The following is a 24,577-nucleotide window of genomic DNA, read 5'->3' as shown; positions in this document are numbered from 1 at the left end:
AAAAATAAACTTATATGAGCTTACATCAATTGTTTTAGTATAGCAGTTAAGTTCATTTAAGTTAATTTTTTCAACTCGGGGTCATAAATCTGATAGTCAGGCACATTACTTACAGCAAATATGATTTATTTGCTGATGACAAATATATTTATCGCCACTTCAAACAAATGTCTGTTCATGAAGCTATTAGATTAGTCACACTAGATGCTCAGGTGATTGCAGATTGGGCTAGAGATCATGGCCTACAAATGAACTTAGATAAAACCAAAGCAATGATAATAGGTACAAATAGCAAAATTAAAATCACTACATATTGACTCCCTTCCACCTATTATTGTAAATAATGTCGCATTACCATATGTAAATCAAACAAAATGTCTTGGCTTATTACTAAATAAAGATCTTTCATGGAATAGTTATGTCTCGCAAGTTATAAAAAGAGTAAATTCTGCCCTTTACACTCTCAAAATTCGAAAAAACATTTATTCTATCGACATCGGAAAACTCTTAGTCACTGCTACTATTCTTCCACTTATCGATTACTGCTCGATAGTACTGATTGATTCTACAGCTGATAAGATGTAAAATTGCAACGTTCATTAAACAATACGATACGATTTATCTATAATCTAAGACGTGATGAACATATAACCCCTTACAGACGTGAATTAAATTGGTATTCTATAAAATCTAGACGTCGATATTATTTAGCTACTTATTTTTGTAAATTATTACAAATAGAAAAGCCTAGTTATCTTAGAGAACTATTTATTGAAGATGAAGCTAGACGCTCTAGATGACTGGCAAGCAAAATGAACAATGTAAATTTTGAATTACTGAAGTATTCTACTCTCTCTCTAGAAAACTCTTTTGTGGTCACTACATATAATGGCAAAATCATTATTATTATTGCTTGCCACAGGATTTTCCTGTTGCTGCAATATGAACATCATGTTACTACAACGCAATTTTTTCATGCTGCTACCACAGGATTTTGAATACACGATTGGTCAATGTCGATGTAAATTTACTATAGAACATATCATAACATATTGATCACTTATCATTTGATTAAAAATGATTTTTTCAATGGAATTCTTTTATAATTCAAAACATTATTAAATGGTTTATTATATTTATTTGTTCCACAGATGGTACAAGTTTGAAAAAAAATCCTGGTGACTCGACAATGCCACTGCTACTGACCACGTATAATCAAAACGATAATGACTCTGGTTACTTGAGTCCCCAAAGTTATATTTATCACAGATCGCCAAAACTCCACGTCAATGTTCCACTAATCGATGAAGCACAAGGATTGTAAACGTCTATGAGAAGATCTTATTGAGAATCAAAACAATTTTAGCTTGCATAATCGATAATTCTTGTTTAATTTTTCTATTTTATTTTAATCGTAGTAAACTGCGCCCAAAGAAAAGAAATGCCATTCGGCCTCACCCGAAATGGAAGGTAGATTTCATTTGATATAAAATTCCCTTTATTTTCGCTATTATAATTTGTGTAAACCAAATTTTTAAATTAATTACAATAAAGGAGTTCTGCAAAAGATTTTTTTAGTGTGTTCACTATTTGGATAATTGTCTAGAAGTAGTTCGAAGATGAGCAACATCTGTCTAAAAATACTATTCAATATTTAATTTAAGTTATAATAACGAAGGTAACAAAGAAAAAAAAATCAATAATATGTACATTAGGGTGTGCCAAAAAAATCGGATATTTTTTTTTATCACTTTCCGCTCAAAATATCGTAGAAGATGTCGAAACAAAAGGCCTGTCCAAAGGAGAGTTCTTAATTTTAATTTTAAGAGATCCTATTTTTATAATTTTTAGCTTTGTTCAAGTGAACCATCGATAAAAATACAAAAAATTTGGTTCTTATTTTTTAGGACATCAAATTTGCTACAAAATTGTATAAAAAAGATTCGTTGTCTCCGCAATAGCTCAGAGTAACAAACCTGATAATTTATTTATTTATTTCTTTATTAACAAAACCTGACAGCCTGTATGGCCAGTTATGAGGTTACAAAAAGATACATTAATATATGTTGTAAAGTGTTTTACACATGTTGCAGTAAGTAAATAAAAAAAAAGAAAAATATTAACAAAATATAAGTTATAGATGACAGGTGTTTGACTCTGACGTACATAATACTATTCGTAATACTATATTTATTATTAAATTACTATAGATTAGATAAACTCATTATAATATGTATGATTTTTTAGGAGCTGGAGTATGATCATATGCTTTAGCTAGTTAAATTGTCTAGAGTTAGTTTGTCTAGAGTTTGTTATGATGGATGCCAGGGCATTGGCGCTGCAACGCGATTGATAGCCAAGTAGGTCAATATCACTATCCTGTTGGACTATGAAATTGCAGGCGTTTATCAGTCTATTGATAGGTGAAGAGAAGGTGAAATTGCTCCTCTGCCGAGGCGGATAAAAAAGCTGATCAGATCTTAAGCATCTTTGCGGTACTAATATTGGAATCTGTTCAAGAAACCTAGGACATTCAATGTCATTAGATAGTAGTCCGGACATCAATAATATTGATGCACAGATTCTGTACTCTTCAAGATTCAGTAAGTTTGCATCTACACACATGGTAAGATAATCAAATCCTCTATCAGGATATATTCCAAACTTATTGAATGAGAAATATTTGAGGAATTTACGCTGTATTTTCTCAATGTTGTTAATATGGCTCTTATAAGTTGGTGACCATACTACTGATGAATATTCGAGTTTAGGCCTGACAAGTGCCACATACAGGGTTTTGATAACATTATAATTCTTAAATTTTTTAGTAGTACGTATGATAAATCCCAGGGTTCTCATAGACGATCTTATAATGTTAGTATAGTGATCTGTAAACGTAAGTTGCGAGTCAAATGTTATTCCAAGATCATTTACTGTGGAGACTCTGTCTAAGATCGTCCCATCTATGGTATAGTCGTATATGATTGGGTTTTTTAACTTGTGAAACGATATTATCTTGCACTTAGTTCGATTTAAGAATAGTTTATTGTTACTGCACCATTCCGCAAATGTAACCAGGTTATCCTGCAGGAAGGTACAGTCACATGCACTATTTATAGAGTGATATAATTTTGCGTCATCAGCAAATAGGTCCAAATGCACTGACAATATCGATCCAACATCGTTGATGAAAATAATAAATAGTAATGGACCAAGATTAGATCCTTGTGGTACCCCTGATGTTGAATAAAAGACTGGAGATAGGAAACCATTGTAAAGTACAATGTTTTCCCTATTCGTTAGGTAAGATATCATCAGGTTAGCTAATAATTCAGGTATGCCTAGATTTACTATTTTATCAACGAGTATTGCAATGTCTACTTTGTCAAAAGCTTTTGAGAAGTCTGTATGGATGACATCAATCTGTTTCCCACAAGATATATTGTCAGCAATATATTGAGTGTATGGTAGCAGGTTTGTGACAACCGATCTTTTCTTTAAAAAGCCATGTTGAGATGAAGTGATGTTTGGGGCAAAGTAAAGTAGCAATAGATCATAAATTAACATCTCAAAGATTCTAGCGAATGCAGGTATAATTAAGATGGGTCTATAATTTTCAATAATAGTATTATCGTCGGACTTATGTATTGGACAGACTTTGGCAGTCTTCCAAATGGTGGGGAAGACACCTTTATTTAAGCAATTTTGGAAAATTATTTTTAACGGTAGTATTAATTGATCAGAGCATTCTTTAATTATTTTACAAGGAATACCATCAATGCCAGCTGACATTTTGTTCGGTAATTTCTTGATACATTTCAAAATATCTAGATCAGTTGGTAGTTCAATACCCCCCAAGTGCTCAGTATTACAGACTGTGAGATGAGAGAATACATTGTCATCAAGTCGTTCAAAGACATTACAGAAGTATTTAGCAAAGGTATTAGCAATTAATTGAGAGTCATCTGTATATTTGCCCGAAATTAGGAAACTACTTGGAAATTGACTATTTCCTTTTTTCGATTTAATATGACTCCAAAAGGATTTAGGATCCGTAAGGAGTTTATTTTCAGTCATACTGATATAGTTGTTGTATGCTACTTTTATTTTGGCTTTAAAAACTTTCTTATGATGTTTGTATTGATCTAATAGGTAAGATGACTTACCCATGTTATCCTTATATTTTCGACGAAGAGATTCTTTAATCTTACAGTCATATATTATTTCTGAGGTAAACCATGGTGGAATTTTAGAGGGTTTATAAGAACTTGATTTAGTGTTAGGTATTGATTTGGCAAATGCCAAGTCAAGTTGAATATAGAGGTAGTTGCACATGTCATCAGGGGACTCAAAATCATACAGCGGCTTCCAGCTTATAAGTTCAAGCTCAGCAATAAGTCGCGATTTATCAAGTTTGTAGAAGTTATAGTTACCCAGCGGTTTTTTAATAGTTAGCTTAGGTCTTATCAAATTCATTTCAACTATGATCCTTAGTGCAGGATGATATGGATCAATTTTAACCAATGGGGAATAGTCACATTGACCAAAATATCACAGCATTATTTATATTTGTAAAAATGCTTGCCGTAAGATGGACGGTGTGGCTTAATGTATATAGAATAAGCGAAAGGAAATTTAGTATAGACCGGATAGCTCAAATGGTAGAGTAGCCGACATGTCTTCGGAAGGTTCTGGGTTCGAATCCCAGTCCGAGCTATCTAATCATTTTTTCTCGCATACTCTATAAACTCACATTAAGATGATCCTCTCCACACTCCTTTCTCAATCCTTTCCTACCAATATCCTATTACGTGAATGTGGAACGCTTCACGTAATAATTACCGTAACTCCTATTCTTTCCCGCTTCACAGCATTATTTATATTTGTATTGATATAAATAGTCTTCATTGACCAAACAATTAATTGACGAGAAGACTAGATCAAGTATCCTACCATGTGTGTTAAGAACTTCGTTGTATTGCGTAATGTTATTAAGTATAGAGAAGTTAATTAACAGATCAGCCTTCGTGTCCAAGCCCCCAGCAGGAGAGTCAACAAAGTGTGGCGAGTTGAAATCGCCCAGCAATACCAATGCTCCAGCATCCATGGCCGAGTGAGACGAGAGTTGCTCAAAGAGGTCAGAGTAGATATGTGCATCCGGTCCGGATATGAGATATGAGCATGCAGGTCCGGTGGAATATAGATGTTAATTAGATGAGTTTTTATACCAAGATTAGTAAAAAATACTCCTACAATCTCAAGTCATATTTTCATAATTTTTCAACTATATTTTCTAAATTATTGACGATAGATGACAAATTTCAATTAAAAATTTAAAGTATATTTAATTCTCTAAAAATTTAGCCTAGATTAATTTTTTACATTATAACTTGCTTAATAAGTCAACAAATATTATTGTTATTTATTTCATTTTTGGTCTATTGAGGTTATTTAACCAATCCTCAAGACAACCCTGATTAAGTAAACATATTGAAAATGATTTGACACATTCCACTCCCACAAGATATATTATTAAAAATAAGAAAATTGAATGATTAACAAGTATTTAATATAATAAAAAATCTAATCCTTTCTGATGCTTTTTATTTCTTTTTTCGCATAAGAGAGTATTACCGAAAAATTATGTTTTTTTTTAAATACCTCAACATTTTCATGATAGTATTTTTATTTTTATTGTGCGTTTCTATTGTATTTTAAGTTATTATTTTTTTTTTGTATCTATTTATTTATTTATTACCATTGCTGCAAAAAAACATAATTGTTCAACAAATTACTTTAGTCACATAGTATTCCAGGATAAAACCTTCCATATCTAACCTTTCACAATTTTATATTGTAGAACTTATTACATTTTTACTAATCTTTACGACATATAAAATTATAAAAAAATTTTTTATATTCCATATTTACGTGTTCATATTAATATTAACTTTTGTATGGAACTTTTCACTTTCTGTTAAAAAGAGTTATCATTACTGGCTGAGGTTTAAAGTCAAATTCAAATTTTCTACAGAATTCTCAACTAACGCTCTTTGAGTATTTATTGACTTTTTGCGTAATTGATCAATTATCCGCTTTAACTCGGCAATTAGAGGACTCTATTGTCTTTCATTATAATTGGTCCTTAATTGAGGTTGATTTTTTAATGAATCATTATCGTATCAACAATTATACCAGTTTATTGATGAACAATGTCTTGTAAAACAAGTAAAAATTACATTAACTTGGTTGGGTTCGAGTCAAAAACTTTAAGTGATTTGAAATTATCCACGAATCGTGATGTTTTATGTTTATTTTTCTATAAACATCGAACAGATAAACTATTCATTCGCGAAAGTGCTAGATTTGTTCTGTGTAAGGTTATCAAAGTGTGGAATAAGTTCACATTACCAGGAAACAATTCACATCGTTCAATTGGAAAAATTACATAAAAACTGGCAAAAAACTCAAGTACATAAAGCTCGCAAAAAATCTCCCGCACAACAATTGGCCGAAAAAACTTTTATCAATTCTCTCGACAAACTGTTCGATATTGCACCGCAGAATGTTTTGACAACATTAAGCTCAGCACAAAGGAAAGTTTTGATTGCTAGTCGGGAAATTTGCAAACGTAGTCAGTTGATAAAGATTTCAGCCAATATTGAAGATGTACAAAATACATCGACCTTTTGTGTAGAAGACAATTCAAATTTTATTTCGATAGAAAGTGCTGGGACAAATGTAAATACTCATGAAGTTGATGAAGCAGGTAAAATCGAATGGTTACTCGTTGCTTTTATTTTTAATAATCCATTTTAAAGAATTCTTCTCACAGCAATAACTTTACAATTAATTTTTTAATTTATTATTCTGTGAATGATTTTTACACAGTCAAAAAATTTTCGTCTAATTTAACACAAATATTTGTTTTACTGACTGTTTTTACACAAACTAATGTTAATTCAACATTCTAGTGTGTTAAATCAACACATGAGAATGTGAAATTCTACACACTAGAGTGTAATATTCTACACAAAAATTTTTATACTTTACGCAATGACAAAAAATTTTTTACTGAGTAAATGTACTGTGAATAGTCTATACTAACGTCATTATTTTTATATTCTTCATTTACTTGATAGGCAATTCGCTCACACTATACTGATGTTTTATGTAATACTGTACATTACTGAAAATATACGAGCAATTTCACTAGAAACCAAATATGTGAGTTTTTGGCTATTTAAGATAAAAGTAATATTCTATCATCATTTACAGTAGACCAGAAAGTTGTTAACATTTTCAAATGAGTGTGAGCTTAATGTTTATGAAGTTCTCGCAATTCAAAAGATCTTTTTTATGAGCTAATAACATTCAATTTTTTTCTTCTTTTTTTTTAATGATTATTTTTCTATAATTTCTATTTATAGTCTCTTTGTTACCTCTTTCACAACATTCTACCACTTCTACTATATCAATTCAATCAAATCATTCTACTACTTCTGATTTTTTCGATGAGCTACCTGTTGAACCAAAACTAAAAAAATTAAAACTTATGACACCAGAAGTGGTTTCGGCAATAGATAGAGCGAATGTGAGTAGTGACAAGCCACGCATCTTTTTTGCGCATTTGCATCAGCTTTAGGAATCAGTTTAAATGATGTTTCTGTAAACCACCGTACGATCCATCGAAATCGGATCGAGATAAGAAAAAAGATTGCTGAAGATTTGAAAACTGATCGACGAGTTGCTCAATGCGTTGTCATCTACTGGGATGGAAAGTTGCTGCCTGATATTACTGGCCGGGATAAAGTCGAAAGACTTCCAATATAAATAATCTTATCGGGTTTCAATACTCAGCAGTTATTGGGAGTACCAAAACTTGACCGGGGGACTGGTTTAAACCAAGCAATCGCCATCAAGGAAACCATAAATGAGTGGAATATTTCAGATCGGATTAAAGCTATGTGCTTTGACACATGTGCGACAAATACAGGTAAATATATTAGTAAACAACATTCACCTGTTCCCGAAAAAATATGTGGATCATTCCACCAAACGATGTCATTTTGACAATCTTTACCTATTATTTTAAAATTTTTTGAAGGTATTTTTTTTTATTAGAGAGATTGATTGATTGATTGATTGATAAATTTATTTATGCCAAGGCACAGGCCAAATGGCAATTTAAATACAAAATATTTACATTTTAAAAATAATAATATTAAATGTAAGTACATAGTTCTTAACCTAAATTTTAGAATAATATTGCAAAAACTTTTAACCATTTTAAACGTTTCTAAACTGATTCGACTAATATCTCAATTTAAATTTTTTAATTAGTATAGAAGTACTGTAATCAACAAATTTAATCTATCAATTGTTCAATTTATCAACTGTCTAAATTTAGCAAATAGTCAAAAACTTTATTTTTGAAGACTTCACTGCTACTTGAGTTTACGATTTCTTCTGGTAGTTCTTCCCACAGACGAATCACGGAGATCAAGAATGAGTGTTCCATATAGGTGGTAGCAAAATGAGGTATCTTGAAGGAAGTATGTTTTTTAGCTGCTAACCTATTGGAGCGTCTGGTATCAATGTCTTCTGTGAACAGGTCTCATAAGTAATTGGGTTTCCCAACTTGAAGTAGCTTGTAAAAGTAACAACTCATGTAATACATTCGTCGATACTTCACCGATAGCCATCCCAGCTCTCGTGGATAAAGTGTAATATGCTCATCTTTCTTGAGATCAAAGATAAATTTTATTGAGCAGTTCATTGCACGCTGAAGTTTTAAATTGCTGTCAAATGATGAATCTATCAATGCAACAGTACAATAATCAATGAGCGGAAGGATGGTTGCAGATACTAATAATTTTCTGATAGGAGTTGAGAAGATTTTTTTTCTAACTTTGAGACAATGCAGAGCTGAATTCACTTTACTGATTGTTTGAGTAATGTGATAGTTCCAAGATAAGTTTCTACTTATCTTGGATAAGTTAAATCAAACGTTAATCAAGTTTAGCAAGATCAGAAACACAATTTATTTTAAGAATTTCAGAGCCGTTATCTCTCTTCACAAAAATCTGTCCGCTTGTCACCCAAACATACTTGAACTTTTTTAATTTAGCCTTTTCTTTAGTTTGTAAAAGCAGTTTATATATCTCAGGCAGTAAAAATTCATTGACGTATATAGCACCTTTGAAGTTTTGATCAACATAGTCCGGAAACACAATTTTAGCTAAAAGATTTTTTGACTTGCGTTTCGAACTTATAATGAAATCACGCACTCGAGAAGACTTCAAATCCACAAGATAATAATGATTAACCTTATCTTGTCTCGGTCTATTTTTATTTTGAAATTCGCGAACGCTCAAAACGTCACTGACCAGATGCGGCAACTCTAGGGCATTTAAAACAGCAGACTGAATTTCAGAAGGCGATAAATTATCAGCCACCGAATTGGGAATACCTGCAATTACCAACTCAGTTGTACTTCCTGATAGAGATGAAATAGACGAAGTTTCTCTGTTTTCAAGATTGACTATCTTGTTCAGATCTGCTAGATTATTATGCATTGTATTCATATTAGATTTATAATCTTCTTTTAATTTTTTAATTTCCGAGTTCAACTCCGAAATTGACTCAGCATTTGTTTTTACACTAATCTTAACTTCCGAAAGGTCAGCCACAGTAGCAGCTTGTGAATTTTTGAGATCAGTAATTTGCGTACTAAGATCTTCAAGTTTCTTATTCACTGACATGTTCGATGATAGGAACTGTTCCATCATAGTTGTCATCTTATCATCAAGTGACTTTTCAAACCAGTCTGAAGGTAGCTGCAACATTTCTGGTGATGGAATAGATGAATGAAACATTGAGTCTGGACCAGGAGATATCGGTGTATTTGGTGTGACGGGTGATTTCAATGAGGTTGATGCACGAGCTGTGGATAAGCGAACAAGTGAGGTAGATCCACGAGCTTTAAATGTATGATCAAGAGGTGAAGAGCTGGCAGACTTGAAACTAGAAACTGAGGAGGTGTTAGAGCTAGTAGATTTTATCGAAGCAAGTCTCGTTTTTGCATCTAAATTTCCCAGGAGATAGTTAAATTGTTTTCTGCAACAATCAGTGAGCGGCCTGTTTTTTACATAATCTCGTGCACAACCAGGATGAAAATGCTGTTGACAAGTGTTACAAATAACAGATGATTTAACAGGTCTCTTGCATTTAACACATGTGTCAGGCACCAATGGCATAACCAGAAGATTGGAAGTAAAATTACTTCTCAATACACACACTGTTGGTACTTTGTAAATTCTCAGGCCGTAACAATTTGATGCTCAGAACACACTGTAGATCTTTTATAAGTTCTTGAACTATAGTAATTTGATGCCGAGAGTCAATTTGATAACAATTTACCAACAGAGCAGTAATCGAATGGATGATATCTATCGAACCTGGTAAACCTCAAGTGAGAGTTGACATCAACTGACGCTAATTTGGCTAACAGCCCACTGCACACTAAAACCACTGTCAACTTAACCTCTTCAATGATGAGCAATTTATATTCAATTATTTTGCAATCCACAACGAACAAATAAGGAAAATTTATATGTCAATCTGCAGATTGCAATTTGTTGCTTGCAATATTTCTGAAACAAAAAATGCCCGGGGGCAATTTACAGCAGAAAAATATTCCAAAGACAGAGCGAAAAATCAAGCGTGTTTATGTACTTACGGAGAGAGAGAGAGAGGATTTGAAAACTGATCGACGAGTTGCTCAATGCGTTGTCATCTACTGGGATGGAAAGTTGCTGCCTGATATTACTGGCCGGGATAAATTCGAAAGACTTCCAATATAAATAATCTTATCGGGTGTCAATACTCAGCAGTTATTGGGAGTACCAAAACTTGACCGGGGGACTGGTTTAAACCAAGCAATCGCCATCAAGGAAACCATAAATGAGTGGAATATTTCAGATCGGATTAAAGCTATGTGCTTTGACACATGTGCGACAAATACAGGTAAATGAATTAGTAAACAACATTCACCTGTTCCCGAAAAAATATGTGGATCATTCCACCAAACGATGTCATTTTGACAATCTTTACCTATTATTTTAAAATTTTTTGAAGGTATTTTTTTTTATTAGAGAGAGATTGATTGATTGATAAATTTATTTATGCCAAGGCACAGGCCAAATGGCAATTTAAATACAAAATATTTTCATCTTAAAAGTTAATAATACTAGATGTAAATGTAAGTACATAATTCTTAACCTAAATTTTAGAATAATATTGCAAAAATAATATTTTAAATTTACTTTCTTTCAAAAACTTTTAAACATTTTAAATTTTTTTAAACTGATTCAACTATTGTCTCAATTTAAATCCTTTAATTAGTATAAAAAGTACTGTAATCAACAAATTTAATCTATCAATTGTTCAATTTATCAACTGTCTAAATTTAGCAAATAGTCAAAAACTTTATTTTTGAAGACTTCACTGCTACTTGAGTTTACGATTTCTTCTGGTAGTTCTTCCCACAGACGAATCACGGAGATCAAGAATGAGTGTTCCATATAGGTGGTAGCAAAATGAGGTATCTTGAAGGAAGTATGTTTTTTAGCTGCTAACCTATTGGAGCGTCTGGTATCAATGTCTTCTGTGAACAGGTCTCGTAAGTAATTGGGTTTCCCAACTTGAAGTAGCTTGTAAAAGTAACAACTCATGTAATACATTCGTCGATACTCCACCGATAGCCATCCCAGCTCTCGTGGATAAAGTGTAATATGCTCATCTTTCTTGAGATCAAAGATAAATTTTATTGAGCAGTTCATTGCACGCTGAAGTTTTAAATTGCTGTCAGATGATGAATCTATCAATGCAACAGTACAATAATCAATGAGCGGAAGGATCGTTGCAGATACTAATAATTTTCTGATAGGAGTTGAGAAGATGTTTTTTCTAACTTTGAGACAATGCAGAGCTGAATTCACTTTACTGATTGTTTGAGTAATGTGATAGTTCCAAGATAAGTTTCTACTTATCTTGGATAAGTTAAATCAAACGTTAATCAAGTTTAGCAAGATCAGAAACACAATTTATTTTAAGAATTTCAGAGCCGTCATCTCTCTTCACAAAAATCTGTCCGCTTGTCACCCAAACATACTTGAACTTCTTTGATTTGGCCTCCTCTTTAGTTTGTAAAAGCAGTTTATGTATCTCTGGCAGTAAAAATTCATTGACGTATATAGCGCCTTTGAAGTTTTGATCAACATAATCCGGAAACACAGTTTTAGCCAAAAGATTTCTTAACTTGCGTTTCGAACTTATAATGAAATCACGCACTCGAGAAGACTTCAAATCAACAAGATAAGAATGATAGTTAACCTTATCTTGTCTCAGTCTATTTTTATTTTGGAATTTGCGAACACTCAGAACGTCACTGACCAAATGCGGTAACTCTAGAGCATTCAAAACAGCAGACTGAATTTCAGAAGGCGATAAATTATCAGCCACCGAATTTGGAATACCTGCGATTACCAACTCAGTTGTACTTCCTGATAGAGATGAAGTAGATGAAGTTGCTCTGTTCTCAAGAGTAACGAGCTTGCTCAGATCTGCTAGATTATTGTGCATTGTATTCATATTAGTTCTACAATATTCTTTTAATTTTTCAACTTCCGAGTTCAACATCGAAATCGACTCAGCATTTGTTTTTACACTAACCTTAACTTCCGAAAGGTCAACCACAGTAGCAGCTTGTGAATTTTTGAGATCAGTAATTTGCGTACTAAGATCTTCGAGTTTCTTATTCACTGACATGTTCGATGATAGGAACTGTTCCATCATAGCTGTCATCTTATCATCAAGTGATTTTTCAGACCAGTCGGGAGGTAGCTGAAACATTGCTGGTGATGGAATAGATGAATGAAACACTGAGTCTGAACCAGGTGATACCGGTGTATTTGGAGTGATGGGTGATTTTAAAGAGGTCGAAACACGAGCTGTGGATGAACGAGCAAGTGAAAGAGATCCACGAGCTTTAATTGTATGATCAAGAGGAGAAGAGCTGGCAGACTTGAAGCTAGAAACTGAAGAGGTGTTGGAGCTAGTAGATTTTAGCGAAGCAAGTCTCGTTTTTGCATCTAAATTTCCCAGGAGATAGTTAAATTGTTTTCTGCAACAATCAGTGAGCGGCCTGTTTTTTACATAATCTCGTGCACAACCAGGATGAAAATGCTGTTGACAAGTGTTACAAATAACAGATGATTTAACAGGTCTCTTGCATTTAACACATGTGTCAGGCACCAATGGCATAACCAGAAGATTGGAAGTAAAATTACTTCTCAATACACACACTGTTGGTACTTTGTAAATTCTCAGGCCGTAACAATTTGATGCTCAGAACACACTGTAGATCTTTTATAAGTTCTTGAACTATAGTAATTTGATGCCGAGAGTCAATTTGATAACAATTTACCAACAGAGCAGTAATCGAATGGATGATATCTATCGAACCTGGTAAACCTCAAGTGAGAGTTGACATCAACTGACGCTAATTTGGCTAATAGCTCACTGCACACTAAAACCACTGTCAACTTAACCTCTTCAATGATGAGCAATTTATATTTAATTATTTTGCAATCCACAACGAACAAATAAGGAAAATTTATATGTCAATCTGCAGATTGCAATTTTTTGCTTGCAATATTTCTGAAACAAAAAATGCCCGGGGGCAATTTACAGCAGAAAAATATTCCAAAGACAGAGCGAAAAATTAAACGTGTTTATGTACTTACGGAGAGATTGATTGATTGATTGATTATTTAATCATGCCAAGGCACAGGCCAAATGGCAATTTTAAATACAAAAATATTTACAACTTACATAATAATAACAATAATAATAATAATAAGTACATAAGGTATAATCTTAAGAGACTATAATTAGAACTGATTCTATAATTAGAACTGATTCAACTAACATCTCCATATTTACGCTCTCAACTAAATATTAACAACTTAGATACTAATATAAGCATCAAACTAAGTTAGTTACATTAACGCTTTCAAATTAACATAAAGTTTTCTGATAAATAAATTTTATTTATTAATTGACCAAATTCAGTAAGTAATCAAAAACTTTATTTTTAAACACTTCACTGCTACTCGAATTCACAATTTCATCGGGTAGTTCTTCCCACAGACGAATCACAGTTACTATAAATGAATGCTCCATATAGGTAGTAGCAAAATGAGGTAATTTGAAAAAGGAATGTTTTTTAGCTGCTAACCTACTGGAACGTCTGACATCAGTGTCTTCTATGAACAGCTCTCCCAGGTACTTGGGTTTCTCAACTTGAAGTAATTTATAAAAATAACAACTCATATAGTACATTCGACGATACTTTACAGATAGCCATCCAAGTTCTCGTCGATAAGGTGTGATATGCTCATCTTTCTTCAGATTAAAGATAAATCGCATTGAGGAATTCATTACACGCTGAAGTTTTGTGTTATTGTCGGATATTGAATCTATCAGTACAACCGTACAATAATCAATTAGCGGTAAAATGGTTGCTGATACTAATAATTTTCTGATTGGGAATGAGAAGATGTTTTTCCGTACTTTAAGACAATGCAGAGCTGAATTCACTTTACTGACTGTCTGAGTAACGTGATAATTCCAAGATAAGTTTCTACTTATATTGATTCCCAAACACTTAGTAGAGTTAACGTAGGGTATTATGACACCATTTACAACTACAGGTGGTAGATCTATGTCCTCAAGTTGTTTCAATTTACTATTTGAACCCAAAATCATAACTTTGGTTTTAGACAAGTTTATCTCCAACCCATGCTCTTTTGCCCAGTCAGCAACTGATTGTGCATCAACATTGACTTGCCAAACAGCTTCATTCAACTGATATAAAAAAAAGTGCAAGAGTATATATTTATCGTCGGCGAATAATCCGTGCTTGCAATAAATTAGCCGTTGAGCAACAGAATTCATTACTATTAAAAATAGGATTGGACCCAAAACAGATCCCTGAGGAACACCAGATGATGATTTGAGTAGTTGAATAGGAGTTCCAAGATCATTTAAAATTGACTGAGATCGACCGGATAGGTAGGAGAAAAACCAAATAATTGTTTCCATTGAAAAACCAAGCTCAAATAGCGCAATCAGTATTTTCTTGGGATCGACATAGTCGAAAGCCTTGCTCAGGTCAAATAATACTAAAATAGTTAGCTTACTATTGTCCATTGCCTGTCGAATATCGTCAGTGAGCCTCAACAACGCTGTTTGTGTACTGTGATATTTCCTGAATCCCGATTGAAAAGGATCAAATAGCTCATTTTCTTCCAGATACGTTGTCACCTGATTAGCAATAATTCTTTCAAAGACTTTAGCTAAATGAGACAAATTAGCAATCGGCCGAGTGTCTGACGGAGATCTTGGTGGTGTTATTTTATTCAAGGGTATGATGTAGATAATCTTCCAAATATCAGGAAAAATACCAGTGTCGAGAGATCTATTAAATAGGTCTGTGAGAAAGAGTGAGATTTGCGGAATATGATCTCTCAACCATCTCAGATCGAGACCGTCAGGGCTTTTTCCTTTTGACTTGGATAGTGTGAGGTGCAAAGCTTTGGTGACATCGACTATGTCAATCTTAGTCCAATGAAATAAGCATTCAACTTCCTTTGTATGGTTTATTGGTAAAATATCAATGAAATTTGTGTCACATGGCGGATGTTTTCTAACTATATTAGCATAATATTCATTCAGTTCACAAGCATCAGAAGAAATTTAGTGGCGATGAAGGATTCGATTTTATTAATCCAAGGTGCTTAAGTTTGCTCCAGACAGTTGAATTATGAGGTAAATTTGAGAGAGCAGTTTTTAAATATTCTTCACGAACATGATTCAACTGAGTTTTCAATTCTTTTCTTTTCAATCTGAAAAGAGTAAGTAAATTTGGATCCTTGTTTCTTCTAGCTTTTTTGTAGATTTTATCACGCTCCTGACACTTGATTTTTAACTCTTTAGTAAACCAAGGGTTATTCAGACGAGTAACCCTTTTAGTAAGTATTGGTGCATATAAATCCAAAGAAAGTAGAATCTCAGCTTTGAAGGTATTCAGTAACTCATTTGGATCAGAGCTTTCAAGGATAGAGCGATCGATTTTTAAAGAATTCATAAGTGAGGTTGATAAAGCTTGATGATCACAATGTTTTAAATTTCTGTAGGCGATTAACTTCGGTGATGGTCTTAAATTATCCAGCTGGTATTGGCAGAGTAAGTAATCATGGCCGTCAATAAATGGAGACTCAGATTTCATAAACGAGGATAACTTAGTTTCATTGTCTAGTAAAATAACATCCAACCAAGAATCACAGTTGTTTTTGTGAAAAGTAGCACCGTAAGGTACACAGTACAATGATGACTCCGCAATGAAATTCTTTAGATGATTTGCAGTATAGCTATCTTCTAACAAATTACAATTTAAATCGCCAGTTATAATAATATTGTTATAATTTGAAGCAAGTCTAGAATAAATATCAAAGAATTCATCGAGAAAGAGTCCTTTTGGTCTTCGGTAGATGCAAGACAGTAGAAGGTGAGATCCTGTCATTAAAGTAACATCGACAATGAGAAACTCCGGTTGATTTAAATGATCAGAAGTTGAGATATGTAGTACTTTAGCTTTTAGAGATTTATGTATGAGACAAGCCACACCACCGCCTTGAATATAACGATCAATATCAACATGCTTCAGGATTCGGTCTCTACGAATTATAAAATAATCATTCAGTGATAAAATATCATAATCCAATGTAGGTTTTAACCAGGTTTCCACAAGGATAATAATGTCAGGCTTTATATTCTTAATCAATTCAAAGAACTGAGCAATGTGACCAATAACACTATTTACATTTAAACTTAATACATTTAATGACGATGGAATATTATTTACAGAGATATTAGTCGAATCAGTTGGACATCAATCAAGCCTGGAAAGATCAGCTTCACAATTAATCACAAATCTTTCAGAGTTTTCATCTTTTTTCATATAAATTTTTCCATTTCTAGACCAAGCAAACTTGTATTTTTTATTCTTCGCCTTCTCCTTAGTTTTCAGTAACAGTCGGTGAGTCTCTGGAAGCAAGAATTCGTTCACGTAGATGGATCCTTGGAACGCCGCATCAACGTAGGTGGGAAAAACTTTTTTCACCAGAAGACCTCCCGCTTTACGTTTCTTGTCAATGATAAAGTCACGAACTGGAGTCGATATCAGAGAAACAATGTAGGAGCTTGTGATAGGTTTGTCTTGATTCTGCGGTTGCCTGTTCTTATTTTGAAATTTACGAGAGCTCAAGACACTATTCACTAACTTCGGCAACTCTAGACTATTTAAAACCGCAGTTGTAATGTCTTCTGGTGTTGAGCCTTTCACCACTGATTCAGGAATACCTGAAATAACTAATTCAGTAGAGAGAGATTGATTGATTGATTGATTAATTTATTTATGCCAAGGCACAGGCCAAATGGCAATTTCAAATACAATAAAAATTACAAAAAATACAATATAAAATAATATAATAATATAATATAAGTACATAAACTAAAACAAGATTTAAATAAAAAAGTAAAGCTTTACGCTTCTTTGATTCAACTAATTCAACTAATAAACAATTTATAAACTAAATAAGTTAATTTAATTAACAAAAACTGATGAAAAAACAATTTCACAAGTTATAACTTTAAATACTTGGGATGTTATAGTGATTTTTCGTTTTTACAATAATATCATTAATGATCCAGATTTAATAGATAATCAAAAATTTTATTTTTGAAAACTTCAAGACTAGATGAGTTGACAATCTCTTCAGGTAGCTCTTCCCACAAACGTATTACAATCACTTGAAATGAACGCTCCATGAAGGTCGTAGCAAAAGGTGGTAATTTATAAAAAGAGTGTTTTTTGGCAGCTAACCTATTCGAGCGTCTGATTTCAGTCTCTTCGATGAACAAATCTCGCAGGTACTTTGGTTTACCAACTTGAAGTAGTTTAAAAAAGTAACAACTCATAAAGTACATTCTACGATATTTCACAGAGAGCCATCCCATTTCTCGCCTATAAGGTGTTATATGTTCATCTCTTCTAAGATTAAAGATAAATCTAATTGAACAGTTTATTGCACGCTGAAGCTTCAAATCATTTTCAGATGTTGAATCAACCAGGACGACGGAACAATAATCAACAAGTGGTAAGATGGTTGCTGAAACTAATAATTTCCTTATATCAGTTGAGAAAATGTTCTTTCGAACTTTAAGACAATGCAGAGCTGAATTCACTTTACTAACTGTCTGAATAACATGATGATTCCAAGATAAGTTTCTATTAATATGGATTCCCAAGCACTTAGTAGAGTTGACGTAGGGTATTATGACACCATTCACTACTACCGGCGGTAGATCCATATTTTCAAGTTGCTTCAATTTGCTGTTTGAACCCAAGATCATAGCTTTGGTCTTAGATATGTTTATCTCCAACCCACGCTCTCTTGCCCAGTCAGCAACCGATTGAGCATCAACATTTACCCTCCAGACAGCATCATGCAACTGATGGAATAAGAAGTGAAGACATATATATTTATCATCAGCGAACAATCCATGCTTGCAATATACCAGCCATTGAGCTACAGAGTTCATCACTATTAGGAACAGGATTGGACCCAAAACAGATCCCTGAGGAACACCAGATGACGTTTTTAGTAGTTGAATTGGAGTTCCAAGATCATTCAATATTGACTGAGATCGATCTGACAGGTAGGAAAAAAACCAAACAATCGTATGTATTGAGAATCCCAGTTCAAACAACGCAGTAAGAATATCTTTGGGATCAACATAGTCAAAAGCTTTGCTCAAATCAAACAGAACTAGTATAGTTAATTTACTCTTGTCCATAGCCTCCCTAATATCATCAGTAAGTCTCAGCAAAGCCGTTTGAGTACTAGGGTGTCCGTTATTTACCAAGTTGGCTATTTCCACTTGGGTACCGTCAAAATTATTTCTGCTTGACCTAAAAAAAATTTTAGAAACAAAAAAAAATTTTTACGATGCCGTTTAATCCTGCCTAAATAACGATACTTTTTCCATTTAATTAACATGGGATTATTGCACTTTTCAGCAAATAATTTTTATTTCGCTCATTATACTCCCTAACTTACCAACAATACTCGATTCTGTTTCTATTATGATCCCTTTAGATGGAGAAATTTTTAAATTGGCGCCAAAAATTTATATCATAACCTTTGAAAAGGCCAAAATTTATTTTTATAGACTTTTCTGGTTATTTTACTTAAACTACTTACTAATTAATTTTTATTTTGAATTTTGTGTAAGATCTTTTATTTGAAACTGTCAATAATCATACAGGTTATGAATATAAATTTTAACATTCAAATCATTATTGATTTTATTTTAATACATATGTTAATTATTGAACTTTTATTTTTGTTGTCAGGCATTCCTTAGTAGCATTTGAAAATTCATTCTTATACTTTTTTATCACCTGGAGAAGATATTGTTTTTGATTCTCATCTTTAGCTACTATATTTATACATTCTTGAGCCAATTGTACAGCTCTCTCTCTCTCCGCTACATCATTAACAACTTTAATCTTGATAGCAATCTCTTATCCTTTTATATAATCATCATCAAGAAAAAGTTAATGCTTCCCCACTAGACATTGATCCACCCGCGCTTGTCAAACGCAATGGCAAATAGTTTTCTGAAAGAAAATCAATTATGTTTTATTGTTAAATAAATGCACTTAATAGATAATTCAACGTAATGATTGAGTTCAAGTCTAATACCTGAATTTTCTCTTGATAATTCAGAATCGTTCAACTGGTGTTCTATATAACAAGATGCTGCTTTAATGTTTTTAGAAATTAACACTTCGATGGACCGATTATCATTTACAACAAGTGGATTATCAGAAGTTGATACTTCAGTAGGGCGATCATGATCTTGTTTCTTTGAAATACAATATATATTGAATTTTAAGTCACATGAAAAAATATTTTCAAATATTTTATGAACGTTTCATTTATTAATTGACTAATATTTTATTGATATTACCAGATAAATCAATTACATTTCCTCGTTGATTGTCCGAAAAATTCAGATGGAATTATCTTTCTGATCGTTGATCGATTAAAAAGTTTTTATATCATTGCTGACCATTTCAAAAACTCTGCCGTGAGCTATGTCAAATAAACTTTATAATTTAATTGAAAACTCTTGCTCTTTTTGTTGGTTTGAGGACACACCTGCATTTTTATGCAGATTTCTGTATTCATCGTGCAATTTTTACAATTTTTAAATACATCGTTTGTCATCTAAAATAAAAATACGAGCAAATATCCAAAACTTTTTAACTTTTTCAATAGTTATTTTACATCCATCGCACACTGTTATTTTCACGTTTTTAGTATAATAAAATAGTAACCTTAAAGCTTGTTCATCAGTAGCTAATTTATTACTATTTATATTATCCGTAAGGTTTTCCAATAAAAACATCGGTTTTCGTAAATTTTTTTCTAAACTCATGATAAAAGTTCTTGATTTTCAATAGATTGGAGCTCTCGCGGTTAGAAAGATATTTTTTAGTTGGATACCGATCAATTTTTCCACTTTCAATTCATTGCACTAATCACTTCAACCTTACAATTAAAAATTTAATATTATAACATAAATTAAGGATTGTTCCGTTTACTATCCAAAAATGAAATATTGTCGTTAAAAGAACCACAACAACGAGAATAGACAGTGAGTTAAAAATTAATTTATCGTTTTTATTTACTTTAACGACCGTATACGACAATATATCTAGTTGTTTTATTAAATTTGTGTTGGTAATAACCGTATTATCGTACTTAATTCCTTCACAGAATCACTGTGTAATCCGTACTTAATTCCTTCATAGAATCACTGTGTGACTTCAGATAATTTATTAATTAAAATTATTTTTTTGGAAGAAAAAAATAAGAAACTTTAAATGAAATACAAAATAAAAATTAATTAGTAAGTAGTTTAAGCAAAATAACGAGAAAAATCGATAAAAATAAATTTTGACCTTACAAAAGGTTTTGTGATGAATTTTTTGGGCCGATATGGAAATTTCTCCATCTAAAGAGATCATAACAGAAGCAGAATCGAGCATTGTTGGTAAGTTAAAAAGTATAATGAGTGAAATAAAAATTAGTTGCTAAAAAGTGCAAAAATCCCATGTTAATTAAATGGGAAAAGTATCGTTATTTAGGCAAAGTTAAGCGGCATCGTAAAAATTTTTTTTTGTTTCTAGAATTGATTTTAGGTCAAACAGAAATAATTTTGACGATACCTAAGTGGAAATAGCTAACTTGGTAAATAACGGACACCCTATTGAGTACTATGATGCTTCCTGAATCCCGATTGAAAGGGATCAAATAGCTCATTATCTTCTAGATATGATGTTATCTGATTTGCAATAATTCTTTCGAATACTTTGGCTAGATGAGACAGATTTGCTATGGGCCGAGTGTCTGATGGTGATCTAGGTGACGAAATTTTATTCAGAGGTATTATGTAGATAGTCTTCCAAATATCCGGAAAAATACCAGTGTCGAGAGATCGATTTAGTAAAACAGTGAGAAAGAGTGAGATTTGAGGAAGGTGATCTCTCAACCATCTCAGATCAAGACCATCAGGGCTCTTCCCTTTTGATTTAGAAAGAGTAAGATGCAGTGCTTTGGTAACATCTACGATATCAATCCTATTCCAATTAAATGAACAATCAACCTTTTTTGAGTATTCTATTGGTAAAATATTGGTAAAATTTGCGTCACATGGTGGATGTTTCCTGACTATATCTGCATAATATTCATTTAATTCACAAGCGTCAAAGAAATTTAGCGGCGATGAAGGATTTGACCTAATTAGCCCAAGGTGTTTAAGTTTGCTCCAAACAGTTGAATTGTGAGGTAGATTTGAGAGAGCAGCTTTTAGATATTCTTCACGGGCATGATTCAACTCAGATTTCAGTTCCTTCCTTTTTGTCTGAAAAGATCTAGTAAATTTGGATCCCTGTTTCTTCTAGCTTTTTTGTAAATTTCATCACGTTCCTTACACTTCACTTTCAATTCTTTGGTAAACCAAGGGTTATTCACACGGGTCACTTTTCTTGTAAATATAGGAGCAAACAAGTCCAGAGAAGACAAAACCCCAGATTTAAAAATATTCAGCAATTCATCAGGATTTGAATTTTCAAGTACAGTACTATCAATTTTTAAGGAATTCATAAGTGAAATTGATAGAGCCAGATGATCACAGTTTTGAAAGTTTCTGTAGGTTATTCTCTTCGGTAGTGGTTTTAAGTTATCTAGTTTGTATTGGCAGAGTAAATAATCATGACCATCAATATATGGAGACTCGGATTTCGTAAACGAGGATAACTTAGTTTCACTGTCCAATAAAATCACATCCAACCAAGAATCACAATTGTTCTTGTGAAAAGTAGCACCGTAAGGTACACAGTACAATGACGACTCTGCTATGAAATCCTTTAGGTGATTTGCAGTATAGCTATCTTCTAACAAATTACAATTTAAATCACCAGCTATAATAATGTTATTGTAATTTGAAGCAAGTCTAGAATGAATATCAAAGAATTCATTGAGAAAGAATCCTTTTGGTCTTCGGTAGATGCAAGATAATAAGAGGTGAGCTCCTGTAATTAGAGTGACGTCAACAATAAGATACTCCGGTTGACTTAGATGATCAGAAGTTGAAATATGAAGGACTTTAGTTTTTAGAGATTTATGTATAAGACAAGCCACACCACCACCCTGGATAAAACGACCAGTATCTATATGCTTTAGGATTCGGTCTCTACGAATTGTAAAATACTCATCCAATGATAAGGACTCATAATCTAATGAAGGTTTTAACCAGGTTTCCACAAGGACAATAATGTCGGGTGTTGTATTATTAACCAAATCAAGAAACTGAGCAATGTGACCAATAACACTATTTATATTTAGACTCAATACAGTTAATGGTGAAGAAATATTGTTAGCAGAGAAATTAGTTAAATCAGTTGAACATCAATCGAGTTTGGAAAGATCAGCTTCGCAGTTAATTATAAATCTATCTGAGTTTTCATCCTTTTTGACAAAAATTTGTCCACTTCTAGACCATGCAAACTTGAATTTTTTATTCTTCGCTTTTTCCTTAGCTTTGAGTAATAATCGGTGAGAGAGAGAGAGAGAGAGAGAGAGAAATCCTTTAAAAATTAGAGCCCTTACAATTGAGTGATGATTTTTAAAATTTCATTCATTTTTTAAATATTGTTATTTCTTCATTATTCTTATACCAATAAGTACCAATATTAATAAAATCACGTCTGATTTTGTGGAAGCTCCAATATGAGTTAAATCGATTTTATTTGGTAAAATGACGCATATAAAAAAAGCTTTTTTAAAGTTGTAATATTGTTGCTTCGGGACGACACGGTTGTTCTTAAATATATCATTTAGTTTGCCTATTTAAAATTTTTCAAACCAGAATCATGATATTTCCAATGCCTCGTTTTCTACTGGCATCAAGTTACAACTTTAAAGAAACTAACCTTGTGTGCAGAAAATATTTCAGATCTTGACATTTATATTCATTGCTGCAACTTACTTTTAATACTGGTTCAAGAATATATTTTTCGATATTATAGTTTATACTTCCGGCTGATTATTGGTAATATTGATATTTTTAATCATTTTTATTTAAGGAGTTGATAAAGGAACATGCGGCCAATCAGAAAAAATGTTAAAAAAGCCATTATTATATTTGGCATGTTGACATCATGTGTATGAATTGATTTTAAGAAGCGTTGTCGAAGTTGTTTGGCCAGAAGTAAGTTCTCCTAATGTAGCAGTTTTTGTACGATTTCAAAATAATTGGAAAATCATAGACAAAACAAAACTTGAAACTGGTCATGATTCCATACTTAGGCGCTTAAAATTGCACCAATGACGTTTTTGAGCTCTTCGAGCTTAAAAATACAATTTATGGGTTATTTTGAGCTCTCCGAACTCAAAGAGATTGCTTTCCTATGCTTTTGAGCTCTTCGAGCTCAAAAGTCTGATAGAGATTTGATAAGATACTATTTTTTGAATTTTTAAACCGCAATAACTTTTGAATGAATAAACCGATTTTCACGCGGTTGGCAGCATTCAACGCAGTTTTTTAAGCTTCACAAAGAATTTTAAATTTTGAATTGATTGCGCTAGGAATTTCGGAGTTATTCCAAAAAAACACTTTTTTCGGTTTTCTTTCGTTCACGATATCTCTCGAACGAATTAACCGATTTTGACCGGACTGATGACGATCGACGTGGTTTTTTGAGGTTAAGAGCTGATTAGTTTTTGAATTGAACCATCAAGCCGTTTAAAAGTTATTCCAAAAAAACCACATTTGAAAAAAATTTTTTTTCAGTTTTTTGAAGATTTCTCAAAATCTA

General features: G+C 32.6%; 2 protein-coding genes across 4 annotated transcripts in view; one reads left to right on the top strand and one right to left on the bottom strand.

Annotated features, from left to right (window-relative positions):
- LOC123268757 (ATP-sensitive inward rectifier potassium channel 11-like) overlaps nucleotides 1-1,569 on the top strand; it is a 213,340-nt gene extending 211,771 nt beyond the window's left edge. For all 3 annotated transcript variants that reach the window (XM_044734109.1, XM_044734110.1, XM_044734111.1), the window contains one exon: nucleotides 1,152-1,569. In XM_044734109.1, the coding sequence (XP_044590044.1) occupies nucleotides 1,152-1,324 (173 nt within the window). In that variant the 3' untranslated portion in view covers nucleotides 1,325-1,569. The remainder of the gene's footprint in view (nucleotides 1-1,151) is intronic.
- Nucleotides 1,570-9,011: 7,442 nt separating this feature from the next.
- Nucleotides 9,012-10,259, bottom strand: LOC123269707. The gene has a single exon (XM_044735542.1). It carries the CDS (start codon nucleotides 10,257-10,259, stop codon nucleotides 9,012-9,014), a length of 1,248 nt encoding a protein of 415 aa, XP_044591477.1.
- Nucleotides 10,260-24,577: the final 14,318 nt, after the last annotated feature.

Source organism: Cotesia glomerata, linkage group LG7 (assembly GCF_020080835.1).
Source record: "Cotesia glomerata isolate CgM1 linkage group LG7, MPM_Cglom_v2.3, whole genome shotgun sequence".
In the NCBI taxonomy this organism is placed as follows: Eukaryota; Metazoa; Arthropoda; class Insecta; order Hymenoptera; family Braconidae; genus Cotesia; species Cotesia glomerata.
Note: the sequence above shows the minus strand (reverse complement) of the source record. Positions and strands in the feature narration are given on the sequence as shown.